The following is a 17,041-nucleotide window of genomic DNA, read 5'->3' as shown; positions in this document are numbered from 1 at the left end:
AATCTTTTCTATGCAAATCCAGACATATTTACATATACAGACATACCACTGTAAAGTCTGTGTATAGTTGTGTTTTTTAAAAAAGTTTTTGCTTACCTTGCTTTTTGCAACTAATGTAAAGTAATATGCTACATTCTCTTTGCTGTGGCTGTCACTCAAGTGGTAGAGCACCTGCCTAGCAAACACTGTCCTGAGTTCAAACTCTAGTACCACCAAAACCACAAAACAAAACAAAAAACCACATTCTCTTTTATGGCTGCAGAGTAAATCATGACATCACACTAAAATTATACTCTAATGTATTCAGCCTATTAAGGAATAAAACATTGTTTCCAATATTTTGGTTGTCCCTCTTAATACTGTATTAGATAAATAAAACTGCATTAATTCATATACATATATACCTGTGCCTTAGTTCTCTTATTTCTAAGAGTAGAACTGCTAGGGTGGGCTAGAGGTGTAGCTTAGTGGTAGAGTGCTTGCCTAGCATTCATAAGGCCCTGCAACAAACAAACAAAACAAACATGGAAGATTGCTGTGTCAAAGGGTATGCGTATGTTGAGTTGCGACAAGTACTCCCAAACTGACCAATTACTGTTCTACCTATTGTGAAAGAATGTCTTTTATTCATACTCTCACCAGCAATGGGTATCATCATCAGTCTTTTTTAACTTGGGTAAAACAGATTGGCAAAAGCATGGTAATCATTTTAATTTATATTTATTGGACAGTAGTAAGATTGATCTTCAGTTCAGATTTTCCTTTTAGCATGGCTACAGTGAAGTCAGAGCAAAAAGGAATGGGAACATGGGTCCAGAGACAGAGAACCTGAGTACAAGCTCTCTGAGCGCAAACCCCAGTAATGCAAAAAAAAAAAAGTTTTAGAATAAGAACGATTTAAGGAGTTTTCATATTGACTTTCACTCATTCCCCATTCTCCTGTTATCCTTGAATACGCTGAAGTCCTGTGTATGCACTTATTCATTTACCCACCTATGCAACCACTACTGTAGAGAACAGTCCTGTTGTGGACATTGTTCGAAGTGCTGAAGGAACAGCAGTGAAGTAGGAAGATGAGGTCTTTGCCTTGGTGACAGATCAGGCTGGAAAGAGTAAGCAGGGTTGTTGTTTGGATTTTAAATCTTATCTGAAAAGCAATAGAAAGCTACTCAAAGTCTTTGGGTGGACAAGAAACATGATCAGATTATATTGTATATTCTTTATTCAAACTGGTATGTATAGAATGAATTTCAAGGGGATAAGAACAGAGGTCAAGAGACCAGTCAGAGGACCAGTGTAGAAGCTGGTGTAGGGATGAAGAGAAACTGTCTTCTGAATGAAAAGATAATAAACACATTAAGAGAAAAGGCATACAAATTTGCTAATGTGCAAAAGGGGAAAAAGTGGCAGGAGTATGATTAATCACTAGCTCCAAGTTATTCAGAAACTTATATACCTCTTCTCTTTACAGGGAGAGAGGGGAAGAATGGGGAATGTAGGCAAGTTTTAGGGGAATAGTAAATGATTTCTAGGGAACTCAATGGACTTGACATACGGTGTGGGACAAAGTCTGTTTGAACCACACAATGGACAATGGTTTATAAATGATTCTCTTTGAAATATTGAATGGGACTAAAATAGAAGACAGTGACATATGACAAAAGTCTGCCAAGTGTTTTAACAGAATTTAGTCTTTCTTCCTGTGATACGAGTTTAGTCTTTTCTAGTTAATGGAGTTTCCAGAAAAAGGTTGAAGGGATTGTATTTCTCTTTGGGCAGATCCTGTTGAGTAATAAGGGAACTTTGCAGAAAGCCTCTTATTGGGGCTGGAGGTAAGGCTCAAAGTAGAGCACCAGACTAGCAAGTGTGAAGCCCTGAGTTTAAACCCTAGTACTACTCCCCCAAAACAAAAACAAACTAACCTACCTTCTCCTTGTGCTGTAGGAGAACAAAGGAGGATCAGAGGGCTCTTGATCCTGAGGTAGGTTCTAGGTCCTCAGTTTTGGGGGCTATTATTTTCTGAGCCCTAATACTAGATGGGAAAAGATACTTCCCTGGACTACTTGGGTGGCCAAAAAGATTGAGAAGTGTGGACAGAATTCAGAGATATTTTGGTGATAAAATGAACAGGTGATAAAATGACAAGGATAAGGCTGATATTTCTGGCTCAGGAAACCTGGTGAATGGGGACTACAATGGGTAATCGGGAGGACTTGCTGAGAGCAGGTGGAGAGAAGGAGTCACAGTGAGCATATGTGTGAGTCTCATGTTGAGTATGCAGTGGAGCATCTGAGGACAGAGACTCAGAATATGGAGTCACCACCAGTCATCACAAAGCCAAGAACTAGAAAACATCGCCCAAGGAGATATTGTAGACTAGCAGAGACTCATTTTTATTAAACTCATAGTGTAAATGAAGGAATCTTGGATTATTTTCCTCAAAAACTGTAACTTTTGGCCTTGAAGTGTGGTTCAGTGATAAAAATGCGTGCTTTCTATGCACGAGGCCCTGGGTTTGATCCCTAACACCATGAAAATGAACAAACAAATTCCCCCCCAACCCCCCCAAGAAAAGAAAACCTACAAGAGCCAGGGATGGTGGCTAAAGCCTATAATCCTAGCTACTCTGGAGGCAGAAATTGAAAGGATCGTGGTTAGAGGCCACCTAGGAAAATGGTTGGAAGATCCTAAGTCAACCCTCAGGCTGGCCAAGGGAAAAATGTGAGACCCTATCTCAAAAATAACCAAAGCAAAAAGGGCTGAGGGCATGGTTCAAGTAGTAGAGGGCCTGCCTAGCCAGTGCAAGGCCCTGAGTTCACACCCCAGAACTGTACCCTTCTCCCCCAACCAAAAAAAACCCCCTCAAAACCCAAACCCTCCCCAAACTCTCCATAACTTCTGTATTCCACAGAGTCCTACATCATTCCATTTCCTCTGCAGTTGTTTTATGGTCTTTAACAATAACTAGTCCCTCCATTTAAGGTGAATAACCAGCAAATTCCTGGAAGATCCAGCAGTGGGCACAGCTTATAGAGACTCCCAGATAGCTCTGTTCAGTTACAACTTCTTTGGAGGGAGAGATGTGTCTCAACATGTCTAGATCCTCAAATTGTCCAGGTTAGCCTCCATCTTTGGTTCAAAGGCTTACAGGTATCCAGGGTCATTGGACTCAAGGTACAGGGTGGCAGGGGTGGGACCATAGGATCCACCCTTAAACACAAAAGAGCCTTGACTCGTTTCAACTCTGTTCCTGGATCCTCATGACAGATTTGAGGACCCACTCCCATTACAGTTCTCTCTGGGTCCACTTGTTTGTTTTCTGCCTCCCTTTGTTATTCAAGGATTAGCTTATCCAGTCACTGGGTGTAGAAGGGCAGTATACCTTTGAGTCTTTCTGTTTCTATCTGAAATACCCTTAGGTACCAGGGAGAGAGTAGATGGGAAAGAAAATAGCACATTAATAGGCTGATCTAGAACTCTGCTACTTTCAGATGACTGGTCATCTACAGACAAATATTTCAGGGATCAATCAGGTTCTGGAATAGTTAATACTGCCAGGAGTGCTTTAGAAGGCTGGGCATTTGAGGAAAAGATCAGACACCCCAGCTGCTAAAAACCACAGAGTTTTGGTAAATATATGAACAATTAAAAAAAATGTATTTGCAAGAATCTAGGTGTCTCTGGTCCAGCCCCTCCTATTAATCAAAGGAATTGCTGAGCTTTGTGGCTCAGTCTATGATCCTAGTTCTGTGACCACTGCTGCCCATGAAGGCCTCAACGAATTCCTCTCTGAGCCTTCAGACTTCCTTGGCTGGTGACTTGTTCCTCTTGGGACAGCTTTTGCCTGAGCTGAACAGCCTGGCCCCCAGCTGTGCCGCCCTCTCCGGTAAGAGGAAACGCTTTCAGCTTAGTCCATTAACACAAACATTCAAAAGCAAACATTGAAAAGCCACAGATCATGTTCACATAAATAAAATAGGACTGAGAAAAGCTTTGCCCCAAGAACCAAAGGGGTGTTTAAAACACTACATTTGCTTTCCAAGGAGGCAGGCAGCAAAGCCACAGCAATTCCAAAGGTTTGTGTGTTTAAGTAGAGCTGGGTGGCTGGGCCACAGAATTTTGAAGAGGAAATGCCATCCCTGGTACAGGCGGACAGCCAGCCCCAGAGTCCTGAAAGTACCAGGGAGAAGCAATGAAGGCGAACATGTGGGGGACAAAGTTAGGAAGTGAAAAGGGAGAGAAAGGGACCCAGCAGATCAATGAAGAGGTTCTCCCATCTAGGGACCCCGCCCTCAGACCAAAGAACCACTGGACAGAGAAATTCATTGTGCCGTTGAAATGGAGCTGGGGACTGGTGAGTCCAGCCCAGAGTGACTAAGGCTGCAAGGAGGGGTGTGTGTTGTCGCTGAGGGGTGGAGAGGGGTGGTGGTGTCTGGACTGAGAGATGCTTTTGCTTTGAAAGCTTCAGAGGAAATTAACTTTACAAGGTGCCTCCCTGTCTCCCAGAGTTATTAAAAGAAAGGAGGGAGCAAAGAAGAGGTGGAAAAATGGTAATACCTCAGGAAGGGATGTGTGATCCCAACTGGAGGAAATGGGAGCTGGTTAAGTGATGAATGTGCAACTTCTCCTAAGGGAGGAAGAACTCTGAATGTGACCTTGTGCAAATGGAAAACAACAAAAAAACCCAAACCCGACAACCATCTCTTCCAAGAAGAAAACACACATACAGCTTTTGAGTATCTAGAGATGACTAAGTATATAAGCTAAAAATCCCAAACCCAACAACCATCTCTTCCAAGAAGAAAACACACATACAGCTTTTGAGTATCTAGAGATGACTAAGTATATAAGCTAAAAATCTCCAAGTGAATCAAGTATCTATTTGTACTCTAGTCTCAATAAGGCAGTACTGAATACAAAAAAGAATGGCAAGGATGGAAAGTTGGTATAAATCATGGGGTCACCAGAAGTATAAATCTGGGAGCCTGTGGGAGTCATTATGGTTTGGGCTATAGGTAAACATTTAGGTATTGTTTGTTCTTTCGTTGATGAAGAAAATAGTATTTAATCTAAAAATTCTTAAAAACAAAACAAAAAAGAAGCCAACTAAAAGGTAGAAAGCCAGGTGCTTTTCTGCCTGTTAAAAAACGGATTTAATTTTTAAAAACTCTACTGCCTAACAATCCTCAGAGGCCACCCTCGCCCAACTCTGGCAAGCCAAGTCAGTGTTTGAAAGCACAGTCCTTGGAAACTTGTGCCTGTCCAGATACATGCACCCAGCAACTTCTTCACATTAAAAAAATGTGTTCAGATGGGATGGCAAGTAAGTGGTTGGAAAAAAGTACACTGTGAAGAAACCACCCATCTACTGCTTCATTTTCAAGCGGTCGCTTCATCTTTAGATGACAAATCTAAAGGACTTTGATCCCTCTGTAGGTGATACTCACAGGTAAGTGGCCCAAGGGGACACTTCTGTGCCTTACAAACAGCTGTGTTTAGCCTATCAGTGAAGGAAACATCTCCAGCTGGTTTCTGCTTGTTCCTTCATCAAAGCTGACCTCTCATAGTCCCGTTTCTTCCAATGTGAGAAGCCCTAGGAGGGTGGGAATTTCACCAAATTATGATAGAGTATCTTCACTGAAGCACTTCAGGATTTTACAGATGCCCAAACCAAAATATGGTGTTGATGGACAGATCTACACTTTATAGGCTAATTTTACTTTAGATTTTTGTAATTACTTTATGCATCAATAGAGTTGGAAACAATTATTTTCCTTTGTAGAGTGTTTATGTGTCAAATGCTTTATATATATGTTATATAATTCCTTTGTTAAGCTTAGGAGATAGGTACCATATTGTTTCCTTTGTTAATTGAGGCTTGGAGAGGCTGGACAGCTTTGAGAAATAGAAACCATAGTTAAATAGTACTCAATTCTATTTAACTCCCCAATAAATCATTTCCTTTAACCAGCACACTGGATTGCTTCCCAGAGCTAAAGATAGGTCTACTTCTGCAGCAGGAAGACATTCCACATTGAGTTAGATTTTGAGTAGTATAATTCAGTGTTCTGTCTGATATTGATCAGCTGGAGTATTGGCTGGACAAGCTTAGAACAATGTATTAAAGAAGCTGAATATGCTCCTACACATCTCTTAATTTCTCACTGATCTATGTTGAATTAATATTTTCAGTCTATAACACTCTTTTGGTTACACATTAAGTTTCAGGCTTTTCATTTTCTTCACTATATTTTTATGTATCCTGAAATTATTTTTGTTAAGTTTCTAAGGAAGCTCTCAGATTCTTCATTCCTGGATATAATAAATTGGCTGAGAGAAAAAAATTGAATGACTAAATGAAAAGTAAGAATTAGGAATTGTTGCCAGGTGCCGATGGCTCAAGCTTGCAATCCTAGTTACTCAGGAGGAAGTCAGGAGGATCTCAGTTGAAAGCAAGCCCGGGCAGATCGTTTGTGAGACCCTATCTTGGAAAAACCCTTCACAAGAAAAGGGCAGGTGGAGTGGCTCAAGGCGTAGGCCCTGAGTTCAAGCCCCAGTATCGCAAAGAAAAAAAAAATTAGGAATTTTGAAGTTCAATTAATCAGTCACTTGACTACGGAATAATGTTTAAAAAAAAGAAGGGAAGAGCTGGAGATGTGGTGAGCTCAGTCTGTTTTAATAGAAACATAAGGTCTAGGACAAAGATCAGAATAGCTCTAGTTTAGTGTATATTGCAAATATATTGTGTTGTTCTAGACACAAAACATTAATTTGTATAGACATTCGAGTATTAAATAAAAAGATAAAGAAAATGATGACGTGATTAAAAGTCACTGTCTATGAAGAGACCTGTGGGGAGGTGTGGTAGAGGAAGGCAGAAGAACCATCTTGAAACATTTGAAGGCAGGAAGTGGCTTCGGTGGGAGAACTAGAGCTAAATAGAAAGATATTTCAGGAACCTGATTTAGGCTAAGGAAGACTTTTCTAACTCTCAGAACTGCTGGGCTCTCGTGGCTCAGGCCTGTAATCCTAGTTACTCAGGAGGCAGAGATCAGGAGGATTGCAGTTTGAAGCCAGCCCGGGCAAATAGTTTGTGAGACTCTATCTTGAAAAAACCCACCACAAAAAACGGCTGGTGGAGTGGCTCAAGGTGTAGGCCCTGAGTTCAAACCCCAGTTCACAAACAAAACAAAACAAAACAAAACAAAAAACTGCTGAAATGGAATGCATCCTTGAGGTATTCAGGTAGAGGCTAGGTGACTACTTTGAGACACATTGGAAAGAATTTTGACATTGAAGATGGATGAGTGTGGGAGATGATTTTATGATCTCTAAGGTCCCTTCCAGCTCTAAGATTTCACATTTACTAACTTACCCTTCATTCACTTATTGGGAAATCTCATAAAAAGCCAAATGGGCTAGGGATGTATGTAGTTCAGTGGTGGAGTGTTTGCCTAGCATACCTGAGGCCCTGGGTTTGATCCCCAGTGCCACTGGAAAAAAAAAAAGCCATTTATTTCTCTAAGCTTCAATTTCTCCTTCAATAAAAGTATTACATAAAACCTGTGAAATCACACATTCGATGTGAAAATACTAGTTATATCTTCGTAGGACTCATGATAATTATCTTTATTAAAATAAAAGACGTTTACAAAGCACCTAAAAATCACCTTGCTTGTCCCCTGAGGCTCATCAGTAGGCATTAGTTGATCTCTATGATTCTTTTGGTTCTAAAATGTGGTAATTTTGCAGTTTTTCAATTGTGTATAACAGAGGGGAGAACTTTGGAAAAGATGACAAGAACTCTAAAAGGAGGAGATCATTTGAATTTACTCACATCTTCAGTACTAGGAAACCTTGTCCTATTGTTGTGAATGGGGGAAACATTTCAGAATGACCACACAGAGTGAAAGAGGTTCTTTCTTTCAGCCCTGTCCAGGCTGGCTTGTGGTACCACAGATGGTTATGGCAGTTCTAAAGCTCACGTAAGTAAACCCAATGAGGAAAAGAGTTTGAGTTCCTAGTAAAAATCTACATGCTTACTTTGGTATGGATTTATATGCCCATTCCTGGACCAATCACTGTGGCTGAGAGGGAAGAATGGACAGGGGGATGTCAATCTCAACCAAACAATATACTTGGGAATGAGAAGTAGCTCTCAGAAAAAATTTAGGGTACCAAATAGAAGGAATAAGCAATGTTAGTCAGTCCAGCCTTTGGCTGTGTAACATCTACCTGCGGCTCTCATACATACATTGGTCACATTCTCTCTCCAAAGGGAGATTGTGTAATATTTGTTGCTTATTCATATTCTATATCAATGTGTAACTCATGCCAAGTGACTTTTAATGGTTCAGTGATTTGTGGGCATATAGATTTAACTATATCCTATATATAATAGGGAGAGAAAATAGAAACAAAACAATTTTTTTTTTTTTTTTGCAGTACTGGGGCTTGAACTCAGGGCCTACACCTTGAGCTACTCCACCAGTCTCTTTTGTGATTTTTTTTTTTGAGATAGGGTCGTGCAAACTATTTGGCCAGGCTGGCTTTGAACCGTGATTCTCCTGATCTCTGCCTCATGAGTAGCTAGGATTACAAGAGTGAGCCACTGGATCCTGGCAAAACAAAAATTTTTAATTACAAAGAGGAGAATGAGAAACAACCAGGTGTCATTGATCATTATACATGTTACAATCTTTTGAACATAAATGGCAAAGACTTACTATTCTGCAGTGAAGGTCTATGGTTGTCTTGGTTTCTCTTTTAAGATGATTGCCTTTGACCATTATTTCTGCCTTCAGAAGACTGCAGAGATTTAGCAAGTCCACTGCTTGTTGGTGTAAATAGGTGATATATGATGAGTGGTGAGTCTCAGTCCTGATTTAGGGGTTAGGCATTTATGGAGTACTATCAGAGCTGGAAGTTTTCTTGTGATAGAGACCCCTTATGACTTTAATTGGCTCCTGCCTATATGTTTCTGGTTGTGATAGTTAATTTTATATGTCACCCTGAGTCACAAGGTGCCTTAGATACGTGGTCAAGCATTCTTCTTACTGTTTTGTGAGAGTATTTTTGATTACTAACATTTAAACTGGAACACTAGTAAAGCAGACTTCCCTCCCTAACATGGGTCAGCCTGTGCTCCCATCAACTGAAAGCTTGAATAAAGCAAAAAGATTGGCCATCCCAAATGTGAAGATTCTTTTTTCCTAACACCCCTTTGATTAGCTCTAATGGGTCTCCAGCTTGCTGACAAATCATACTCCATAACTATGTGAGCCAATTCCATATAGTAAATTTCTTCCTCTCCATTCATATGCAGCCTGTTGGTTCTGGTTTCCTAGAGAATTCTCAATACAATGGTCAGTTTCATTGGTTAGTAATAAAAATTAGAGATCTAGTTGATTCATAGTTTAGAATAGGTTTGGGTGGGTGTAAGTTACTGGCTTCTGCTTTCATACTGGCTAATTTGAGATTAACACAAAGTAATGACCTGGACAGGGGAGGAACAGCTATGTTCCTTTGGCTGGATGGCTGCACAACAGCTGCATCTTCTTAAGGGGCATGGATGCCCTTTTGACAGGCTGGAAGGGTATGGGGGATCACAAAAGAGGCCTAGGGAATCACAGTTACCTCAGGTCCTCTTCTGGCCTTATTCTACTTCTTTTTTTCTGCTTTTACTTAAACTAGCTTAGTTTTAGGATTTGATCACTGAATGTAATTGTCTTAGATTCCAGGTCACTGGCAAAAGTGTTTCTTGTTAATTTCATTTCTTCCTGGCCTTCAAATATGTTAAGATTCACAGTAAATCAGTGTCTCTTTTGATTTACAAAGGCTTAATTCTGTGACCAGGACATTCACACAGTCTGAACTTTTTGTCCATGTCTCTAGGAGGCATATGGGCTGGAGGTACCAATAAACAGTAGACAATAGAATAACTAATGATTACACTATTGGAAAGACTTGTCAGTGGCCAACTGTGGTAATGTAGAATAAAGACTTCCTTCCATTTCTACATGGTCAAGATCTACAACTGGAATGTAAGTAGAAATGCTATGTGCAAATTCCAGAAAGTAGAGCCAATTATGTTTTTTTTTAATGTAAACCAATATAATCTCTACTAATTGTAGTTTGGATATGAAATCTCTCCTCTCCCCCACAAGCTCATGTGTTGGGAGCTTAGACCCCAGCTGGTGGCACTATTTTGGGAGGTTTTGGAAACTTAGGGGTAGGACCTAGCTGAGGAAGCAGATTACTGGGGGTGGGTCCTTGAGAGTATTAGTTCCAGGTTCCTTCTTATCTGCCATTAGGTGAACAGTTCTCCATCACCACATACTCCCATTGCAATATTCTGCCCAAACACATGGGCCTACGTGACTCTCTGAAACTGAGCAAAATAAATCCTTCCTCCTTTCACGTTGTTTCTGTTAGACAATCTGTCACAACAATAAGAAAAGGTAATATACTAGCATTCCAGTCTAGAATACTGAAGCTCTTCTCATTATTTTGATTCAGCCAACTATTTCTTGCCACATTTCATTTCCTGGTTACCAAATTCTGCTGGAGTTGACAAAAACAAAACAAACAAAAACAAAGCTATATTTTGACTGTTACACAGGGTAGATGGCTTCGCTTAATCTAGACCCAATCAGCTTCCCCTCAGTCATCACCAAGGCTTTTAGTCATACATCTGTATAGCAGAGCTGAATCTGTGCCCTGATTGTTCCTATCCATATTTTTGTAGTTACCAGACTACCAGCTTAGGTCACTTGCAGTTTTAAACCAAACGTGTGGTTGTAGGACTGGGAGACTGGTCAGTTTAGGATGATGAAACCCACCTAAGAGCTTGATCCCATTTAAACCAGATGGCTGGCCACACAGGGAGCTGGCAGTTTCTCAGAGAACCTTGACTCAAGGTATTATCACCAGAAAGAAAGGGGGGGGGGGTGTATGCGTGGTAGCAAACAGAAGATTTACCATGAACTTTAATATAATTTAGGCTTTGTATCATCGCCTAAACTTTTTAGATTTATTACTCCTGATTGGAGAAATAGTAAATAGCACTGTAAGAAGATACGGAATATTATAAAGTACTTTTTGATAGGCTAAAGGACCTGATAATTAACCCATTTTTCTTTCTCACTACTAAGGAGCATAAAAAGTAGACGGGGGAAGGAGTAATGTTTTAAAAAAAAATCAAACTGAACCTCACAACTGCTCTCCTCGTCACCTAGAAAAGTGAAATTGAACATCTGTTTTATTCTTCCCTTTGACTGTCCACACTGGTCAGCTACAAACAGTAGCTTCCTTCTTAAAAAGTTCATTACCTGGAGGACTGGAGGCCTGCTTTCTCTTGGCTTTCTTCACGACCTCAAGTTTTCCATTTCTGGTGCTTAGAAGTTTTATGTGTGAGGGTCCAAATGTGGCAGAAACCATTGCAAGTTTTTAAGCTGCGATAGCTGCAGAAGCCAAGGATTTTGGCTGAACAACTGACCAACCTTTCCAGGGAGAGATGTGAAGCACTGAATTTGAAAGAACACCTTCCAATTTGTCAGGAACATGGAAAAAGTTGCTGTCTTTTTTATGTTGGCAAAGGCCCTAGAAGTACCCTGAATACCTCAAAACACAGAAACTGGACTCTACTGTTTTTCTTTATGAACACAGAGCAGCACAATCAAAAGGACTACAGGGCTCTAGGAAAAATAAGAAATTATTGGGCTTTAGGGACTGTCTAAAGACTGTTTAAGAAGCCAGAAGAAATCAAGATACCAAGAGGTGGTGTGTGGCAATTTTTTCTAACAGTAAAAATAACATATAGACCTTAGCAGAAACCTGGAAGAAATAAAAAGTGAAACCACTATGTGATAGTCTCATTACCTGAGGGAGATAGGAAAGTTCCCTTAAAAAAAAAAATCACATTACTAAGTTTTCTTCTTAATTGTGTACTTCAGAGTATGAATACTTGCTTACACTTGCATTTTGGAGACCTTTCATTTGTCTACTCTGTGTTTTCATGGATTTCCTCCAACAATCACATTTCCACTTCTGAAGCCCTTCCCAAGATTTCCAATAGCTCATGAAATTCTCCTCCCTCCCATGTGGCTGTACTGGCTCCCTGCAAGCCTGACCCCTCAAATCTGTGTTCTCTACAGGCAAGGCCCAACAGATAGAATAGGATTCACCAGCATGCAAGCACATGTTCCTTCGGCTGTTCAATACGATGTCAACGTCCAGTTATTTTTGCATCCTTGCATCCTTGTACTCTTCCCATGTGGGTCCCTTAATTAGGCAGTCTTGGATGGCCACATTGTCTGAGGTCTGCTGTAATGGCTTTGAGTAGGGCTCAGTTTAGCAGTGTGTAATTCACAACGGACAATAAAAAAGACCTGATATTATTATACTGGAACCCATCAAAAGAATCTGGAATTAACAATAGCAGCTGGTTTCAAACCAACTGAAGTAAGTGACTGAAGTTTTTATGCCCCAAACAGCAAAGAAAGTAAGTAACATGGATAAAAGATTCAAGACAAGAGCTACACATGCCAGGAGGAAACAGCCTGCTTTCCGTCATTGAAGAGAAAAGCCTCTAAGAAAAGCAGTCTCACAATTATGAGGAAACTATCTTTATCAAAAAATGATGTGGCCAATAAACCATTAAAATAATGATTTTCATTTTTAAATTGAGTAGACTGTTATTCACTCCAATTACCATGAAACACAATATAAATTCAGGATGGCCTGACTGGGACAGATCCCAGTCCTGAGGCCATGTAACCTAATAGTTAAGGATGTAACCTAACAAGCCCACCTTGTCTTGGTTTGAATTCTGTCTCACCTATTTACTCTCCATGTGACCCTAAACACACTCTTTAATCTAGTTGGACCTCGTTTGCTTGTTCATATAAAATAGAAAAAATGATTCTGTACTTGATTCTAGAGCTTACAATTTAACACCAATAGCAAAGTGTGAAAAGAAAGAAACAGAATGAGAAAGCCGTAAAATTAAATTAGGACCAAGTGATAGAAGGTTCCAAAGGTGAGATGAAGAAGTTCTGGTACTGTATTCATCAAGAATATGACACTGGAAATAGCAGAGTTATGCAATTTGTTCATTAAAGGCTAAAGGATGCACTTGATTCTTAAATTTAAAATTGAAGTCCAATGCAGTATGGAAAATATTTGCACTACAGTTCATTGAAAAGAACATATGCATAGCTACTTTGTAGTTTTCAATGACCAAAGTTGAAAGAAAATACTTTGCAGTGAAGAACAGATCCCCAATGACTTAATGCCAATTTTTATTCAGGTAGTCTTCATTTTTGAAGCATTTTCCCCAGTACAACTCTAATTCTGAAATTAACTGTCACTCAAATGTTGATTAAACTGGAAACCACTGCCCCCCACCCCGCCAAAAAAAAAAAAAAAAAAACCTTTCAAACTGACGATGGAAATGGACTGGTGATATGTTCATTTGATTGAACCCAAAGCAACATGTCAAACACAAATTCAAGTAAGGTGGAGTAGACAACTGATATATTTAAATTCTCAGTAACCTCATTTCCTTAGCTGCTCCTTACATTCCTCCTTTCTCTAATAATTTCCCCCTCATTTCGGGAAAACTCCTCTCCTGATCAGTTCAGAACGGGATTCAGAATAAGCAGTATCAACATACTTCTCTAAAATTTCATATAGCTTCATGCCATGCTTTAGGTACCTGGTTACGATAAGGTAAGCTGAAGCCATTAATTGCTGCCATTCTACCATCCTCGTCTCACCTCCAAGAGAATACTCCAACAGAAATCTTCCTGAAAGATTTATCTAATCCAGTTTAAAAAAAAAAAATCAAAGTCAAGTATAGGCGATAGAGCAATGACTTTTTTGGGGTGTCTAGATAAATAATCATGCTCATAATTCCCTAAATATGAGTTTATAAAGTGCCCTTCCTGCTGATATTAGTTTGAGTTTCTGTCACTTGCAAGCAAAGGATGACTGGTTAATAATCAAAGGTGCATTAATGGTATGGGGTTGTAGAATCTTTGTCTAGCATGCAGAAGGTCTTGGGTTTATCCCCCTGCAAACCTTCCTGCCCAAACAAGAAAACACCTCCCTTCAAACAAAACAAAACAAAATAAAAACAAAAACAAACAACAAAAAAAAACCCTTAACATATTTTAGTGCAATAGTGTACAATTAAAGTAGACCAGCATCTTTACATTAAATTAAGTAATATTAAATATAGTAAAATATATGAGGTAGTATAAGTTGAGTAATATGAAGTCAGGTATAACATACAATATATGTCAACCTAACTAAACAAAAGATATAAAGGTAGTTATTGGCATTGTAGTGGTGTGCTTAACATTTTATTATAGTATGTGAAATCTGAATCCCACTGCTTAAAAACAGGGAAACAAATTGGCTCAATGGCTCAACTATGCTTTAGAATTCTCCATGTTTATTATAGTGACTCTTTAATTCATATTTATAATAGGGACAGGTGCAAGATTTGTTTACTGTAATTTATGGCTATTAATCACGTATGCAATAATTACCAGTTATTAAAAGGTGTATTTTCTCTTTGAAATCATTGTTTAAAAGATAAAGAGGGCCAGGTGGAACTCCTCCTCCCTTAAAATGTGATTCGTGAACAAAATGCAGGATGTTGAATTTAACATGGGTCAAGGAATTTGTTTACTCATTAGAATTTGTCAAGAATCCAAAAGGAAGAGGGGCTTTAAAAGGAAATTAGGTTCTAATACTACAAACTTCTGGGGGACTCAATGAATTATTCCAATTTTACCTCCAAGTCTTTGACATGGTTGTTTACCAAAACACATGTTTATTATAAATCCTGTGGGAATAAATATGCATATAATCAAATGAGCCAATAGTAACATTTAGGTGTGAACTCTGCTAGCTAAATTATTTTGTAAGAAATAATGTAATAACTGAAAAGTCCAATAGAATTCTAGAAAACAAGAGATGGTGAATATACTTCAGACCGTGCAGATTTTTTCTTTCCTTTTATCTTCTTCCTCTCCAGCAGAGGAAAGAACAGGATAAATTCTTTGTTTTTGGCTTAGTTTTCAGTTTAAATTCGATAAGGGATGTAACTGAACACTTTTCTTGGAAATGAGACTACACTGCAACACATTTCACTGTCGGAAATTTCCTTCCCTTCTGACATTCAGATCACATGTTCTTTTTGTGTATTTTGTCCCACTTATTTCAATAACTATGACATATTTGATTTATTCATACTATCTCATACATATTTCAGCAATATACATTTCATTTTTGGATTAAATCTGAATTCCTTGAAACCCAACTTAGTTGTCTATCCAGTGATACTATAAATAACAACATAATTCTACATAAATTCTTTACCATATTGCATTAAGATGGAAATATATTTATGGAATTGCAAGGCCTTATTACTTTCTATGGAGGCACATTTGCACTAGTACTTTTTATATCAGTGTTCTTTCTGGTATTACTATCTTTGGATTCTCTTCTCTAATTTATATCCCAAGTCACATAAGTATTTGTGTTTTGCAAGTTTCTCTTATGCTCATTTTATTATCTTTTCCTATTTCTAATCCTTCTAAGTATCTTTAATGGCTCTGGTTTCTTCTAAAATTTATTCCAACTGTAAACTAAAAATGAATTTCATTAATGTCTACTTTTATCATTGTTTTTTAAACACTAAGTACACAGATGCAATACAGATGTAATAATCCTTTACTATTTTAGAGTCATATTGCAGTTTCATAACTGCATAAATGCCAATAAAATTAGCAAACTTTAATTTCAGTATGTGAGCTGCCATAAGGTATAAATTAAGCCATGTATATATACAAATACATACATAAACATTTCAATAACACATTGAGCAAGTTTTGTTTTCTTTAGTTATTGCTAGATGTATCAAAACATAGCATCAAACTGACCATCACAACACCCCTATATGATAATGAGTGGAATGGGAATGGGATGAGGCACAGAATTCATAAGACACAATTCACTGCGTGAAAAAATAGAGCCAAATTTGTTACCACTGATGATTCCAACTATGTGGAGCTGCTGTTTTTCTGAACTGAATATAAGAAACAGTAATTAATAATACTTAGTCTTTCACAAAACATTTGCTGGGAGTTCCCCAAATATGAAAATTGTCTTATAGAGGGGTAAGTTGTATATAAATCCTAAAGAAAGAATGGGTGACTGACAGAGGATCAGTTCTCCTTGGCTGGATGGCATGCTGCATGGCATTCTCTTTAGTGATGCCAACTCTGTAGCTGATACAGGTGATCCTTGGGTTTGGCTTTGCATCAAACTAACAAATAAAATTTTTTAGCTTATAGAGTTAAGCATATTAAAATCTGAAGTCTAGTAAGGGCTATACTGATCAGGTACAAAAAGAAGTTCATATTATGAAAAAGGGACCTTATAAATCAATTTATTCAAGAGGCTATAAAATACATTTTTCCTAAATAAAAGTCTACATTGTGTAATTACTTTTCAGACAAATGAAAAATTCCAACCACCCCCTGACAATATACCCTGATTATCCAACAGTCCACCAATGCTGTCAATGCATAATTCTCTGCAACTGTCTGGGAACTTTCACCTTCTTCTAGAAGTACTCAATTTTCACTGCCAAGGTTCTTTGTAGATTCACTTTTCACTGGAAAAAAATAAGTAAACACACAGTCAAATGTTTACACTGTTTCTGTTTAGCCCATTCTGTTTCCTCTCATCTCTCCTCCCTTCTGATGCATAGCAACAGCACTGCTCACAGGGACAAACCATGTCATGTCCCGGGCAGCTGGGACATACAATTTTGGCCATGATGAATAGAGAAATGATGTCTAAAAGTGGCAATTATATTCTGTGAGGTACCGTCCTTCCTGACTCTGTGGAACACTTGGGAATGGACACTCACAGTGTGGTTATAATTCTACACTCATGCCACTGAGGAGATCACGGTTATCACACAGACTGGCCACATGTGGTTGGAACAGTTTTTCCATGTGTT

The 17,041-nt window shown here is 38.7% G+C and overlaps 1 protein-coding gene across 1 annotated transcript in view; it reads right to left on the bottom strand.

Annotated features, from left to right (window-relative positions):
* Positions 1-15,726: 15,726 nt before the first annotated feature.
* Positions 15,727-17,041, bottom strand: part of Znhit6 (zinc finger HIT-type containing 6) — a 52,081-nt gene continuing 50,766 nt past the window's right edge. The window contains exon 10 of the mRNA XM_020177491.2: positions 15,727-16,690. Within this exon, the coding sequence (XP_020033080.2) occupies positions 16,650-16,690 (41 nt within the window). The 3' untranslated portion in view covers positions 15,727-16,649. The remainder of the gene's footprint in view (positions 16,691-17,041) is intronic.

Source organism: Castor canadensis, chromosome 7 (assembly GCF_047511655.1).
Source record: "Castor canadensis chromosome 7, mCasCan1.hap1v2, whole genome shotgun sequence".
NCBI classification, from domain to species: domain Eukaryota; kingdom Metazoa; phylum Chordata; class Mammalia; order Rodentia; family Castoridae; genus Castor; species Castor canadensis.
Note: the sequence above shows the minus strand (reverse complement) of the source record. Positions and strands in the feature narration are given on the sequence as shown.